At 32.5% G+C, this 16,816-nt stretch overlaps 1 protein-coding gene across 3 annotated transcripts; it reads left to right on the top strand.

Annotated features, from left to right (window-relative positions):
- Positions 1 to 720: 720 nt before the first annotated feature.
- LOC100648528 (rootletin) lies at positions 721 to 16,676 on the top strand. Of its 3 annotated transcripts, none has more exons than XM_048411113.1 (27): positions 721 to 904; positions 6,872 to 6,964; positions 7,800 to 8,024; positions 8,085 to 8,287; positions 8,360 to 8,741; positions 8,795 to 8,947; positions 9,017 to 9,319; positions 9,432 to 9,668; positions 9,739 to 9,875; positions 9,945 to 10,105; positions 10,184 to 10,314; positions 10,373 to 10,735; positions 10,805 to 11,164; positions 11,234 to 11,426; positions 11,487 to 11,846; positions 11,916 to 12,101; positions 12,203 to 12,420; positions 12,481 to 12,696; positions 12,764 to 12,965; positions 13,055 to 13,167; positions 13,239 to 13,415; positions 13,475 to 13,582; positions 13,661 to 13,840; positions 13,911 to 14,123; positions 14,195 to 14,500; positions 14,556 to 14,936; positions 15,020 to 16,676. In XM_048411113.1, the coding sequence occupies exons 1-27, from the start codon at positions 896 to 898 to the stop codon at positions 15,299 to 15,301; spliced, it is 5,892 nt and encodes a 1,963-aa protein (XP_048267070.1). In that variant the 5' UTR covers positions 721 to 895; the 3' UTR covers positions 15,302 to 16,676. The 3 variants fall into 3 exon arrangements, with proteins under 3 accessions (XP_048267070.1, XP_048267069.1, XP_048267071.1); XM_048411112.1 differs by having other exon boundaries at positions 12,176 to 12,420; XM_048411114.1 differs by lacking the exons at positions 721 to 904; positions 6,872 to 6,964 and adding an exon at positions 7,304 to 7,687 and having other exon boundaries at positions 12,176 to 12,420.
- Positions 16,677 to 16,816: the final 140 nt, after the last annotated feature.

Genomic DNA, 16,816 nt, shown 5'->3' with positions numbered 1-16,816 from the left:
CAGATTTCCTCCGACGACAAGTTGAACGATTAATGAATCGGCAGAAATATTTTTTCCCTGCGTGCACGAAATAATGCGGAACTCCCTGCTTTACCGAGTAATTGCAAGGAAAATATTTGTTTGAGAATTCTATTACATTATACTCTACAGGTGAAACAAGACATCTGACATAAGCCGAGGATTTTGGAATCTAACTTAATTTTACTTTCGATGACTACAATACACCTACATAAACCTGCATAAAGGGAAATAATATACATGTATGAGTCTGCTTCTGCTGACTTCTTCATTTTCATAAACATTTTAATCACGCTCTCCACAAATTATAAATAAAATCTATAGAAAGTGATCAGGAGATTTGTATTGCCATAAATATGTACAACGCGATAAACCGCGATACGATGAGACATTTCTCGATAGCTTGAAAGTTCGACTCTCGTAAATTACGTGATATAGGTACATGGCAAATGTTATCACGAGAGCCGTTAACTGACGTGGTTAATCGGTGAAACTAGGTTTACGGTGCTAGCGAAATAACGGTATTCGATGCGAATAACTATCCCTGGTCTCTGGTGGATCGAGCTAGAATCAGAGACCTCGCGTGGGCACGGTTAAACACGCGATCGAGATCGGGTGGTGGAGCATCACGACGCCGACGCCGACGTCGCGCTGTTACCGATGTCGGCGTCGAGGTCGGCGTCGAGGTCGACTTCGGGGGTGCTTCAGTAATGGCCAGCCGTTTGCCCGCGTCGAACGCGTAATCGAACTTCCTCGAGCGTTAAAAGGCCCTGAAGAAACTGTATCGCCGCCAGCCATCCTCCGACATCAACCTTCACACTCTCATTCTAGTTATCGCTGATACCAGACATCTTTTTGTCGCGACAAACCGCTCGAGATGTCACGGGTGAGTTGTGGCGAAGAAAATAATCGCGATTGTAATTTCATTTCGCTATATATGTATATACCACTTGTCCGAACAGATCTTTATACGTTATTTTGTTCGCCGAAGTTTGGTGATTTATTGGCGAATTATCTGATTAGTACAATTATTTGTCGACAATTATTTGTCGAGTGATAACAGACCTGCAATTTCCACTGTGATTAATCGAGTACCGATATTTATTTGATTCACTTGCTTATAATTGATATTTAAAATCAAAGGAGATAGTTGTTTACGAAGTCTTTTAGTTTTCTGTAATTGGTTAGCTAATTTCCTTACGAAATGTACCATATTTAGTTTCTAATTGTCAATAAAACGTATGTACGATCAAATTTATTACTTTGAAAAAATAAAACTAAACGTTTGTAATTCATATTATCACAGACGGAAAGTTAAATCCTTCTTTTCGGCTCGTTAGTATTAAAGTCTTGTCACGTTGCAAAAACTGAAATTAATTCTGAAGAGCAGAGTTGATGGCGTTTGCCACGCGATTAATCAACAAATTCTTCGATAGTACGCGATCTCCAGGTGTAATAAACTCGACGCGAAGAAATGAGATAATTAGCGCTACTGGTTCACTAGTTTCGTAATAGTTAGGATTGATTGACTCCTTCCATTAACTAAAACCCGGTGTACCGGGCAATACTATGGAGAATCGAGTAAACGAACTCGACACCGCTAGTCTTGAGTTTCCATCGTTTCGCGGATAATGATCTCCGACCTATAATTACTATCATTAACTGCCTAAGATTACTAATCTAGTTAGTACGCAGCAATTACTACGCCGAATGTACTAAAATTTACAGATACTCTAATCTTCTTAATTTGTACGTTTCATTGCGAAAAATGGAATGTTTTTTGTCTAATGGATTTCGGTTTTCATTAAAACATGAATATACTTATACATGTTTGTCGAGCTTCTTAAATCTTATTGATTTTAGCACGATGCGGTTAAAAATCTTACTTCCGGCCTGCATACGGATATAAATAAATAATAATTAATGATGGTGGCAATAGGGTGACCAGTGGCCAATTTCATAGATGTGTGACGCATTGGTGATGGGGTGACACGCGTTCAAATGTAGTAGGTAATTTGGCCGAACTTCATGGTTGGGGTTGATTCTGTCACGTGTCGTAGAACCCCACTCAAGCCGGTTTACCACGTGCTTACTGGCTTATTGGGATCTGTCGCGCGTTTCTTAAAGCCGCACTTCTGCTCCCTTTACAGATAGATTTGCAGTTCACAGATAGCCTTTTAGTTTGCGTGAATTATTTTGCGTGAATATTGGTATAAATAGGTAGAAAAACAACACCCACAAAATTGCATAAGGTCATATAGATGTACAATAAAATGTATCGTGTGTTATAAATCTATCTTCCATCAATCAAATATAATACGCGAAAAGTACGCATTCTTCACGCATTTAACTGCATGTATGTATGTCGCCTTTAAAACTGGTCGATAAGTTGCTTAAAGTAATCATTATACACATATATAGCTTTCTTTGTCATAAAGAGTTTGTACTTTCAAAATTAAAATTATTAAAATGAACGCGAAAGCAAATTATCAAATAAAAATTGTTACATATCGCGTATAGATATTTGTATCAATAACTTATCACCATTATTAACTCGACATTTTATGCGTTTCGTGTTTCTTCGCTACTACTCTATTTCAAATGCGAGCAAGAAATAAGACAAGTAAAAAAGGTAGCAAAGGAGAAAAAAATGTCGAAAAAAGATATCTAATTAATTTTCACACGATTAATCACGTATAGTGAAGTCATATTTTTTGTTTGAGTCTCGCAATCGCTTCTCCATATTGCGCGAATCGTATCACTTAACACGTGAACCGGACGAACGATGAACATTGACCGTGGTAATTTCCCCGGGCTCCGTAAGACGTTCACTTCGTCACGTCTCTCTGTCCTTATTAGTTAACGAGTTCTCGATACAGCAGTTATTAATTTTACGCGACGTCGTGTTATAAATATAACGTGCTTGTTTCTTCAATGATCTGTAACGAAGCCGTGATAGGCCAATAAAAGAAAGCGCAATCTTCGATCTTTGGAATGATGAAACCGTGCGAACAATAAAATCTTCATTGGAGATATTCAGGCGCCTTTGATAGCCGAGTCCAAATATGAATTTGCGTATGAAATCTAATATCTAACTGTACATTGGCCGTTGCTAAGATTAATAAACAATTTAATATCATTTTTATTTTTCTCTTTAAGCTGTAGCCGTAGATCACCGTTTTTTTATCTTAGCGTTTGCATTTATAACGTAACCATGTTGGCTTTTACATGATTTTGTTAAATTCCACTCTATGGATACAACGATTAAGTAATATATAATTGCATTACTCTTGGATAATCATCAAGGCATCATCTACGCACGTGATGCGTCAGTGTAATTGGATAATCAGAACTATTAAGGTCATACAAGTTCTAGATTGCGGTTATAAGGAATCATTTAATTAAGTTATCAATTGGTTCATTTATTTATTTTAACATATTTATAGCGTTTCCATAATAAGACTTTGTATCTAGCAAAATGTGTTGACAAATTTCTATCAAAACATCTAGATTAAAACCCGGGTATTGGACTATCAAAATTATAATCAACCAACTCACTGTTTTGTTTCTGACTAATCAAGTCAATTAAAAAAAGTTTCGCGCTCCATCTACCTACGAAATTTCGACAGCATCGGTGTAATGAGCTATAAATAGATTCGGCATTCAAAGAATGTAATCGAAGTTAATTTTCACATGGTCAAGGGCGAATATAGGCGTCCCTTTGTGAAACTATGTGACCGTGAATTCTCGTGTAATGAGCCCGGATTCTCTCACGCTATGCCCATTCGATGCACTTATCGGTAACGATATGCTTTGATATCATTCGAAGAAATTTTTAGCTGCGCTAATACTCCGTAATATTTTTTACACGTAGTTAATGATTTCTTGATAATATATATCTAATAATATTTTAATCGATCAAATTTATTTCTTAAAGTATGATCAAGTGTCAAAATTATTCACGTATAATATTAGCCACGAATTAAAGATGCATATTTCCCTTCTTCCTTCTTCGAAGTTGCATCATAAACGAAAATATAATTGCCAATCAATGTTTCTTGTGAAAACCACACGACCAGTTAATAATTCATTGTTTGACAGAGAAGAAAAGACAACGGGGTAGAAATTTCTGGAAAAGAATGAATCGAATGGTTCAAAGAATGCACCAGCAATCAGGCGATAAAGTTGAAAAAAGCTTTCCTATCTCTTCAATTACCTTCCCGACTGAAATGCCTTTCCAACAATTCACTTTTTCTTTCGCTGTTTGACATTCGCCACTATCTCATTATAGATGCCAAGTACAAATGAAAACAATGTCGAAGATAATTCAAAATCGTAGAAACTTCTTGACTTCGTTTAGCATATGCAACATCGAAAGAAAAAGTCGATGAAGAGGAAAGGGAGAAAGACGAAGAAGGAAAGCGGTAAAACTATCCCATCATAGAAGAGCAGCGGAAGGCTATGCGCATAATATCTGAGCGCGGTTATCACCAGCGGGATAATGTGAGAAAAAGGAGAAATACGATGGAAGAGGTGAAATCTCGATGACCCACGGAACCGCCGTCTGTAAAAACTTGTTCAGATATGCAAACGTGCGGTTTAATCCGGTTTACTTGCTTCCTTCGTCTCTTTGACACGGTTCAAACTCCATGATCACACACAGATTACTGATTTGACAATTTATCGCGATTGCTTTAATTTATGCGTCACAGTGTAATTCCTCTGGAGGATTATTTTAACAACAATGATACAATTTCATTGTATAGATAGGTACAAATGTATGGAATGGTGATAAGGACTATACCTCTGACTCGTATCTGCTTAGCATCGAAGTTAAACTATTCTTCATTATCATTTATTGTTATCATTTTTTAAGCAGCCCTTCTTCGATAAAACTTTTAATAGATTCTAGATATGTAATTAAAGTAATTAAATCGTTAGAACTTTTTAAATCCAATTGGACGCTCTCTTTCTATGAATCAAATTATTTGATTGTATCATGTATAAACGCTATTACTGTTATTTCACATGTTGTACTTTGTTCTACCATTAGCCTATTTATGTATTTTTTTGCTTTCTTGTAATTTATACTTTAATTGTATACTGTAATTGTTATCTTTACTATCGACTAATTTGTATTATTATAAATTCATTATTCTTTTCTTACTTTTATATGATCATCATTATTATTACTATTTTGTTCTTGTACTTTATTCTATTATTAGAGTTATTTTCGTGTATTTCTCCTGGTTTTTATTAATCTTATTATAACGACTGTATCAGTGGACTCTTCACGTTAATCTTAGATAAATAAATTAAATTAAACTAAATTAAATAAACCACTATGTAGACGCATTTAAGTTTGGTAACTGAAAACCGGTACCGCGGCGAACCAACAGAAAAATTGGAATTTATTTAAAATAAGTCGGTTAAATAAACTTCGGTAAATCTCGTCGCTCTATGTTTCCTGATATCGTGCAATTACCACGAGTAATTGTCCCGAGTTTCAAACTGGATACCGTTTCGAGTCAGGACACGTGATCAAACGAGAGTTGTAAATTATCGGGTTTCAAAAACTTTTAAGCTCATTGTTCACCGCGCGAACACGAGCTAATTGTTATTACTATCGACGCGGAACATCGAATGTACCCGACGTGGTTTATCTTGTCGTGATTATTAGTACAGCTGCGAGATTCTCAGGAGGGGTTGCTCAAACCATGGCTTCCCATGCTGTATGCAACTCGTACGTTGAACTTCTCCGGCTGATTTGCGCACAGAATTTATCATGCTAAACCACCGCTGCTTTCTTGTCTTTTACCTAATTATAAGATGCTGTTTTTGGAAAATGAACACTAGCTCGTTTAATTGTATGTTGCGTCAAATTAAAACGCACTAAGTTGCGAAACATTTACAAAGACCTACAAAGTTTTATGAGAATGAAACGATATTACTATAAAGTATTTTGCCAGTTACGATAAAAGATACTGGTTTAACTCAAAGTGATCCTTCTATTCTTAAAGATATGTTTTAGCTTTTGATCAATTTCGATCAATCGCCGAATTTCTGATTTGATATCTTGTGTATACGAAGTCATAGAAAAGTTGGAACAGCGTATTCGGAGGGTGATATCCTCGCGAGGAGCCAGTTTGGCCATATACATATCGATTGGTGCCATTCGGTGCCTGGCAGAGGGTCGTGCTTCTTCTACTTCCATTCTCGCAGATACCGGATACGACAAAGCTCTAACAAAAGAAGAAAATCGAGAAGTATGACTATGAGCGATTTCTCTACCAATTTCTGGAGCAATTAAGAGGCTCGCAATTCTTTGGAATTTTTAAACCTTTCCCAGATTATAACTCTTGTCTTTCGTGCAAATTGAACCAATTTTAATGAAATCATAAAAAAAGAGGAAGAAAAATCCATAGTAAATATGTTTGTTCTCATTTCGATAACAATATTTTTCAAATAGTCTTGTTTATTACTTCTATAAGAAGATTAAACTGATCTAGTATAACAGTAATTACATTGACATAGATACTATATAGTCAGATATTATGAAGATCATCTTCTCATCGTATATTTTTTTATTTTTTTCTACCTTTCTTCCTATCGATTTAACGTAAGCAATAATTTTCTGAAAGAATATTATATCGAAGATAATGCATAAAAATTGCTTTGCTTTACTTTATTAATATGCACTAATGCGTTATGCAGTATGATGAATATATAAGTTTTGCAAACATTTATCGTGGAAAATTAGGAATAGGAACTAGGAGTAGGTTTAGGAGTAGAATTAAGAATTAGTAGGAGGATTAATGATGAGATTATTGCAAATGTAAAAATATTGTTCTAGCCATTGTCTAAAGGAATTTCACAATTATCAACGAGGGGACAGATGGAGAGGCGGCGACCACCGTTTCTCAGAGGCCCTAATAAAACGAAAGAGGTATAAGTCCTTGGTTATCTTATAAAATTATTTCTGCTATTATTTAATATGCGCTAGCACAACATAAGTGAAACATAGTTAACTGGAGAAATCTCTGGATTAAAAATATATATATATAACGACAAAACATATTCATGTAGCTTTCATTTCTTAAACGAATATTTAAGAAGTATTCTATAGTTGATAATTAAATACAAAGGACATTAGATTTGTTTCAAAAGTTTTCTATTGACTACTTAACATTTATTTGTTCTTGTTATCTATTTTATATCTAATTTAATTATACAATAATTTTTAATTTTATTATACGTGGTAATCGTGCTATAAGCATAAGCAGTTCAAATAAACGGAGATAAACATCGCATGCACTCAGTATTCTATAATTCTATATCTAGGTCCTTTTACAAATGTATGTACATACTTCACTTACTAAGCAACAGTAAACAGTAAACAGAAACCTAACCTTAGCTAAATGATGATGAATGCATTTTATAGTTTACTAAAAATTCATGCAACATTTTAATGATAAAAATAGGAAAACGAAACTGAATACATAATATGTATGGTAAAAATAAATAGTATTTACATCAATAAATAAAAAGTAGTTCTCAAATATTGTACATAGTATCTGTAATTATATAAGAATGAGACAACAAATTTATGATGTGATTATAATTTGTAAATCAAATAATATAACACGAGAATTTTTAAGAATTTATTAAGGTATTGATGTAGGAAAATTTTTATTAAATTTTTGTTCCCCAAGCTATCAAGTATAAGAAATATCTTAATGGATATAATAATATCCATTTATAAAGGATCAATATTTTCATAGGTAGAAAAAAGCACAGGTGGTAAAATGGATTCTGCAGGTAGCACAATAAGTGGTGCTGGAGATCGTTTAAGTGAAGAAGATCTTTCACCAGATGCATTAGTTAGACAGAATTATGAATTAAGACATCGTCTTGAAGAAGAAGCAGCTCATTACAAAAGACGTCTGGATACATACAGACAAGCACAACAACATCAGGCTGCTCTTGTTTCCCGCTTACAAGCCAAAGTAGGTCTTTTTGAATTTACATTGAATTTTGCAACATGTATTAATATTTCATATTTTTAGGTATTGCAATACAAACAAAAATGTTCTGAATTGGAAAGTCAAATGGCAGAATCTGCTGTATATGATTCTAATAAGGCTGCGAGTTCTACATCTCCAACAACTTCTGTTTTAGATGCAGCTTATCAAACGTTAAGGGAAATACGTGAGGAACAGGTTCATGATTTAGACACTGCTTTAAAAAAACTGGCAGAAGAACGTAAAAGGTATCATCCTCTTTCTTTACAGATAGAATAAACTTATCAAAGTAAATATTAAAATACTAGTTCCTTGCTTAGATGTGAAAAACTGTTGCAATTAAATACAACTTTGAAAGATCAGTTAGAAGAATCTCATCAAACAAATGAAGCACTCACAAATGATTTACAGAAATTAAGTAATGATTGGGATATTTTAAGAGAGGAATTGGCTATCAAGGAAGAGGAATGGAGAGAAGAAGAACAAGCTTTTAATGAATATTATACTTCAGAACATAATAGATTATTAAATCTTTGGCGTGATGTTGTTTCTGTAAAACGATTATTTGCAGAGATAAAGTCTAGTACGGAAAGAGACTTATTAAAAATGAAGAATAGCGTTATTTCTACGTTTAACGATGTCTCGTCGGCTTGTAATAATACAGGATTCGCTATAAGAATGCAAGCAGCTATGCAACCAATGGTACGTATATGTGAATAGGTTTTAATATTTGTTTTAATTTCATCATATTTTAGATATCTCAGCAAGTTCAACAAGCGCAGGAACAGGTAACGACTGACTTGAAAACAGAATTAACAACACTCAAACAACAATATGATGTAGCTCAGAATGAAATTCATATAAAAGAGGAAAAAATCAATCAACTTATTCGTGATGTTCATAGTTTGGTAATTATCGAAATTAAAACAATATAGTTGTTACATAAAATAGTTATAATAATTATATTTTATTTTTAGGAAGAAAGATGTGGGGAGGCCGAAGCAGAAGTACATCGTAATTCACGTTTACAAGATGATATAGAAATTTTACAATCTGCATTGAGGGACATAGCACATGCTGTAATCCAAGATGCAGAAACTCGCGAAATTGAATCTACTCAAGCACCTCCTCATCTTCATTTGTCACCTACTGGACCAATCCCCCAAAAATCACCAAAAAGAGGTACAAGAAGCAACACCATTCCAGCCTTTGCTGAAAGTACTATCAGTGCTGTACAAGCAGCTCTACATAAATATCAATTGACTATACACGAGCTTCAGGTGTGAAAATTTTATATTCTATGTTTCAGTAAATTGTAAAAATACAGAATTCACAGTTTATAAAATACTCTCTTATTTATATAACAATATATTCAATAATCTATTACATTAGGTAAAATTGCAAACCAATAAAGAACAGTTACAATCTTCTCGAAAACAATTCGAAAACGCAGAAGAGAATGTTAAAACTTTAGAGAAGAGAGCAGAGGAACTAATTATTGAATTGGATACAATTCGGTCACACTGCTCACAACTTAATCAAGAAAAAGACATGTTACAAAAAGGGCTTGATACTGTAAGGATAGAAAAAAATGCACTTGATAAAAGCAGAGTAGAAATTAACAGCATGGTGTGGTATATTTTTTTCTATAAATACATGCGTTTTATTGTTCACGTTAATGCAAAACATTTATTTTTAGATGGAAAATTTAAATAGCGATTGCGAAAAATTACAGAAAGCTAACAACAAGTTACAAAAGCTTTGTGATAACTTGGAAGATGAAAAATTGTATCTTCAAAGTGAGCTCAGTAGACTATCTAAAGATGTAGAATTAAGGTATGTTAAATAAGCATTCTTTTGTCTTTATTTGCTACCAACTGATTTATTTAAAAATTAAATTGCTAGAGAACTAAATCTACGTTCAGAAGAAGACAGATGCAGTAAAATGAAAGAGGAACTGCTAACTTTACGGGAAGAATTGAGTAAAGCATATCTCGCAAAAGATATGTTAGAACAACAAAAATTAGAAACAGATGGATTAATTTCACAAATTGAAAAAAGCAAAGGTAATTTCTTATAAACAATGCTTTTGTTTTATAATATATTTATTTAATACAGATTTATATGTATCTATTTTCATTTAGGTGATTTGGAACTAGAATTGGAACGTGTACTATTAGAAAAATCAGACTTACAAGAAGTTTTAATGAAATTAGAAACGGTCTGCAGCAATCATGAACAAGAGAAACAACAATTACAAGAAGAATTAAAAAAGGTAATATTTTACGAAATATTGTCAATGTTTATTATTAAGAGTTATATATTAAATTTAGATAATAGAAGAAAAAAACAAACTAGCAAGTCAATGCACTGATCAGCAAAGTGATCTGGGTTCCTTAAGAAAAGAATTACTTCAAGCAGAACAAACCAGGCTCGATTTGGAGTCGGAGAAAGCAACTTTGAATGAAAAAGTAAAATTTTTGGAGATCGAGAAGGAGAAGATTGAAATAGAAGTAGCACATGTTACCCGTGAGCGTGGAGATTTAAGTAATCAGTTGTCAGTTTTGGCACGAAAGAAAGAAACATTAAATGAAGAATTAATGAGAGTCAGACAAAGATTAGAACAAGCAAACGAAATGAATGGAAGAATAAATCGAAATTTAGAAGATCTCGTAAAAGACAATGAAGAGAAACAGGTGAATATTATAAACAATTATTTAAAATTCGTTTACTCTTCTACATTACAATTATTTTTGGTTGTATAGGTCCTCTTAGAAACTAATGAAAAAGAAGTACAACGACTACAGGAGCAACTTGCATCAATGCGCAGTGAAAAGGAAACGTTAGAAGGCGTCTTATTTGATACACAAACTAATTTAGAAAACATGCATGTGAAGAAGACACAATTAGAAAAGGAACAGAAAGAGTTGTTAATAAAACAAGAAAGCTTGAAAGGACAAGTAGAACGATTAATGAAGGAACTCGAGAGTAGTGAAAAACGAACACATGAAATAAAGCAAACCCTAACGCAACAAAGCGGCGACCAAGAAGCTGAATTTCAACAAATTATCTCCAACGTGAAAAAACATAGTGAAGATAATATAAAAAAACTAAATGAAGAAAAAGTATAATATTTATTGACATTTAATCTGCGACGGTCCGTATACAAATAAAATAATTGAATTAATTTCCAGGAACAAATAAAAATAAACTTAGAGAAACGTCTTCAACAATCCCTGTTGCAACTTACTGGAGAGAAAGATAATGAGATAAATCAATTGCAGCAAAGAATAGATGAAATGCAACAGCACATAGAAAATTTGTGTCAACAACATGAGGAAGTTCTTCTTAGAGCAGAAAATGATAAACAACAAGCTCTTCTTATAGGTAGTAAATATGTATGTAAAGCATAAAAAATAAAGGCTAAAAAATTTTTTGCGTTTACAGCTCATCATGATCAACAAGCATTAATGGAGAAATTGGAGACTGTTCTACGTGAAATGGAAGAAGAGAAGAACAATGTAGAACGAATGAAACGGGAAGCAGCAGCGCGTGCCGAACAGGAACGTAATAATACAAATCAACTGCGCGATGAATTGAGCCGTTTTAAAACAAAATTAGACGAAACTAAACTAAAAGCTGATGAAGAAAAGATAAAACTTGAATTAAAAATTGAAGAACTCTGGAAAGAACGAGAATCAGCGCAAAGAGAATCTGAAGAATTGCAAGTTCAATTACACATGACGGAAGATAAAGTTGATAGTTTGCAAAATCAATTGCACGAAACTATTAGAAAGCTCAAAGATGGTAGATTTTATATTTTCTTCTAAGATTGATATGTTTAATATTCCTATGGTAATGAATATGCATTTATAGCCGAAAATCTTAACGAAACATTGCGTAAAGAGTTAGTGGATATTAGGAGGCAATTAGCCGATTGTACGTATGAGAAAGAAAAATATAACAGTAGCAATAAAGAATTACGTGAACATGTGAAACGTATTGAAAGCGAAAAAAGAGAACAAAGTAGAACGTTAGAAGAATCGTATCAAAAAATTTCAGGTATTTATATTATAATGCTAATTATTCTTTATTATATCATGTTCATTTATATTTTGTGTATTTGCGTTTTAAAGCATTGGAGGATATGAAATTGAATATAGATGCAGAGAGATCTCGTCTTCAAGCTCAACTTCGTGATATGGAGAAAGAAATATTACAATTACAGAAACAACTTCATTTTACTCAAGATGAGTTACAGAAATCTCATCAGAATAACACGCAAGCACAAAATGATGAAAAAGAATTGCAAGCACGATTAACTAACGAAACAGAAGAAAGAGAACGTTTGCAGCTGCAATTACATCAAGTCAAGAAACAGGTAAGATATGAAGTACTTTAAAATAGAAGATATTTGTTCTTATCATTATTTTTTGGACAGCTAATGGATGTTGATAATAGCTTGAAAGTAACAAGGCAAGAGCTCGGAAGGTTGCGTTCACGTGCAGATGAAGAAAATGAACGATGGAGAGTTAGAGAACAAGAACTAGTAGTTCGTCTTGAGGATAGTCGATGTCGTGAAAGAAAACTCGAGGACCAAAAACATAACTTGGAAGTTTGTCTAGCTGATGCTTCCCAACAGATTCAAGAACTCAAAGTAAAATAGCAATAAAAAGTTTGTTCGCAAAAGCGAAATGAAAGATTTAATTCGTTGCATTAACTAGGCACGTCTTGGGGGCTCTGAAGGACGAGTTCGAGCACTAGATACCCAATTATCACAACTGGAAATGGCAAAGAAAGATGTTGAACAAAAATTAAGTAGCGTGGCTTCGACATTACGTCGGATTGCAGGTATTCAATTGGATGGAAGTGTTAACATACCCTTCAAATTAATGAGTCCATCAAGAAGGTGGAGCCCAGCAAGAGGTACATATGTAATTTATATTAATACATATATTAGTAGTGTATCAAATAATAATGCCAAGTACAATTGATGTATTTTCTTTCTTATCCAGCTCAAGATCACATTGATTCTACTAGAGATGTGATACTTGATGTTGATCCTGAAACTGTTAGAAAAGGTGTACGATCTCTCATGCAACAAGTAGCTCAAATCGAACGTGAAAGGGTAATTAATAAAAGATTACATGTTTATCACAATAATTTGTAACTTCCAAAACATATTCACTTAAATTTTAGGATGATTATAAAACGGAATTGTGTAACTTGAAAAAACAATTGGTAGAAACTCAAGAGATTCAGAATAGATCAGATATGCAAATAAACACTTTATTAACGAATATAAGAATACTCCAGGACGAAAAGAATTCATTAGAAGTAAAATTTTCTCAAAAACAGAGTGGTTATGAAATGCAGGTACATTTTAGATATATTATTTTGATAGCTTCGTTCTTTTACTTATAAATATGTTTTAGTTAAACGCTTTGCAACTAAAAACAGAAGAATGCGAGCAATTGCGTGAAAAGGTAGTTAATCTTGAAATGATGATTAGTAATAATTCTGAAGAAAAAACACAGTCCGAGGTAAAAATATTCAACACTTTTTTGTATAAAATAAATATTTCTAGTTTAATGTTGTATAATGAATGAATGAATGTGCAGGAAAAAATAGACAAACTGAAACAAACTTTGAGCAAAGTAGAAAATGAAAAACGTAATCTACAAGAGGAACTTAACAGAAGCGAGTCCCGTGCTACAAAATTAGAATTGCAAAGAATGTCATTAGAAGGTGATCTTCAAAGATTGCAAATGATGTTTCAGGAAAAAGATGCAAACATTCATGTATGTTAATTATACAATTCCTAATCTTACATTAAGATACAAGAAATACTATTCCGTATTGATTTTTTAGAAATTACAAGAACGAAATGATACGCAAAACCGAACAATAACGAGTTTAGAAGAACGTTGTACTTCGTTGAAATCTACTGTAGAACAATTAAATCTTACATTAGAAAAAGCATCCAATGCAGAAAGCGAATTAAAGAATGAAATTAATTCATTGCATCACAATATTATGGAGTTAACAACTACCCTACAGGCTTCTAATGAGAAGAATAAACAGGTATCAGTATAATAAAATCATCTACAAGAAATTATTATTATATATAAATATTATTATTTATTATATTTTAGTTACAAAAACAACTTTCAAATACTGAGAATGAACGCAGAATTTTATCTGAACGCATAGAATTTTTGCAACAATCTTTGAACGATTTGAAGCATACAAATCAAACATTAACGGATCAAATTACTCGTCTACAAAATGAATTAGCGAATAATGAAGTACAACGTTGTGCCTTAGAATCTCAATTGAGAATAATTGCTTATCCGCAGGAAGAAAGTACAAACAAAGACGAAGAATTGCTACGACAGTTACAAATAGCGCAAAGAGAGAGAAGTGAAATGAGAGGAAAAATGGAAGCTCTTAATGATAAAGTAAGTATTTGTAAGAGAAACTAGAATGAAGAAATATTAACTTTATATGTTTTAGATGAAATTATTGGAAGCTGATAAACGTAATTTGGAGCGGCAATTATCATTATTTAAATCGACTAGCCGTAGCAAAAGCTATGAACGTTCTGAAAAAGCACACGTGGAATTACTTGGCACGAGTTTCGATATGGATCATTACGAGCAAGAAAACAGAGAATTAAGATTGAAAGTCCGTAGATTAGAAACACAACTTGCAGAGAAGGAAGCGGAGCTTATAAGAATGAAATCAAGTTACAATCACACGCACTCAATATTTGATTTTAGTCGAGATAGAACCGGAGAAGTTGAAAGACTTCGAGCAGCTCAATTACAGGCTGAGAAATTGTTAGAAGCAAGAGAACAAAGTCACCGTCAACAAGTTTTACGTTTAGAAAATCAGGTATCCATTTTTTTTTTATATTTATATATTTGCAGTGTTTATGAATAGTTACATACATTTATGAATAAATCTATAAATAACAGATACAACTACTGCGGGAACAACTTAATCAAGAAATAAAACGTCGACAATTATACGTCTTACGAAGTTCAAGAGCTGGCCGAGAAATGCAACAATTAAGGCAGGCCTTAGGCGATTCTTTGAGAACCGTAGCGCAAGATCCATCATTAGACGCAGTGTTATTAGAACATGAAGCTCGGAAATTAGATTCTACTCTAACAAGTACTACCAGTTTACCGCCATCATTAGCTTTACCTCCACCACCGTCTTACGATAGATCTTCCACACCAGCACAGCTGAAATAAGGTGTAATATTGTTTCAGACTGAATCAGATGTTGAAACTGCCAATGTATGTTCAATGATATTTACAAGACAAGTAGTACATTTAATAATTCTTCCGTATATGGGAACATAATTTAACATGTCTTATGCTAGTCATAAATACTTAAACTTCATTATCATAGGTTATTTGAGAACTAGCAATTAATATAACATTTTGATACTTTAGTATTTCGCAAATTTTTACATACATTTTTTATACGAATTTGGAACTGATTATGTACAAACTTATTACATATTTTAAATTCTAACATATATTTATCGCAGTACAATATTCTAGGTGCCTTCAAATTATTCTGATATCATAGACTAACATTATTGGACGTGTTCTTTCCCTTTTCTTTAATTATTCCTGTACTATGCTATATTTATTATGCATTATAAAATTTTATAATGCATAATAAATATTTTAAGAATGAAGATTCGCGGCAAGTAACCTATTCCCAATCCGTCCATAGATAACAGTAACTTTAGCTTTTCATTGTAATATTTACATATATGTTATTTCTTAATTTATTATAATATTATATTGTTATTTTAAGATATATTCGGATTAGTAAGTGTATGCTTATAATCCGTATAATGGAAAGCACTTTCAAAGTAAGTTATAATGGCAAGAATAATGCTATCTTTAGTCTCGTCTCGAGACTAAAGAGAATCACCAAACTAAAGCATTGTAGAGACATGCTTCTGATCGTTTGATAGATGAGTTATTGAAATTTAACACAGCATAGAATGTAGAGAACAGTATATTGTTATAAAAAGAGTACCAAAAATAACATGCATAGTTGGCAAACAATGGATTGTGTCTATTCTTTATTTATAAGAATATAGACAACTAATCCAGCCGAAATACAACCAGCTGATTCAATTGAACTGTTCTCCTTGCAGATCAGAGAAAGTTGAAGTATTTGTAAATCATTATTTATCGTATCTTTACAAAAATGTAGAAACAAATAGAATATTTTATTATTCTAGCATTTACATTTAAGTAACAAAGGATTCTCAATAATTAAATTGTAAAGAATATTATAGATCATTCTGTTATTAATTTATAATGCTTAATGATCTTTTTGAAACACATTTTTACAAGTATAAATTACTATTCAAATCTAATATAATTTTAAATAGGACATTGAAATAAAAACATTTGTATTTCTGGACTGATAAATCGAAAAAAAAGAGCTTATATAATGCTAGTCATGAAAGATAATATTATTCTTTTTACATATATATGTGTGTGTAACTATATATGATGCGTTAATTAGTGTTTACTTTTGTAGAAATATATATACGTATATACATATATATGGATATATCATAAATTATTGAAAAATTAATAATTGTAGTTTTTCACATACCATCCCTTAAAGAATTTGAAAGACTAAATAAGTGAAATATTAATTATTAATAAATATTAATTTTTAAGTATCATAAATATTAGAAAACATTGATATAAGTATTAAAAAGATAACTACAA

The sequence above is a fragment of the Bombus terrestris genome, chromosome 12, assembly GCF_910591885.1.
Source record: "Bombus terrestris chromosome 12, iyBomTerr1.2, whole genome shotgun sequence".
NCBI classification, from domain to species: domain Eukaryota; kingdom Metazoa; phylum Arthropoda; class Insecta; order Hymenoptera; family Apidae; genus Bombus; species Bombus terrestris.
The sequence above is the reverse complement of the archived record's forward strand: the minus strand, read 5'-3'. Positions and strand labels throughout refer to the sequence as shown.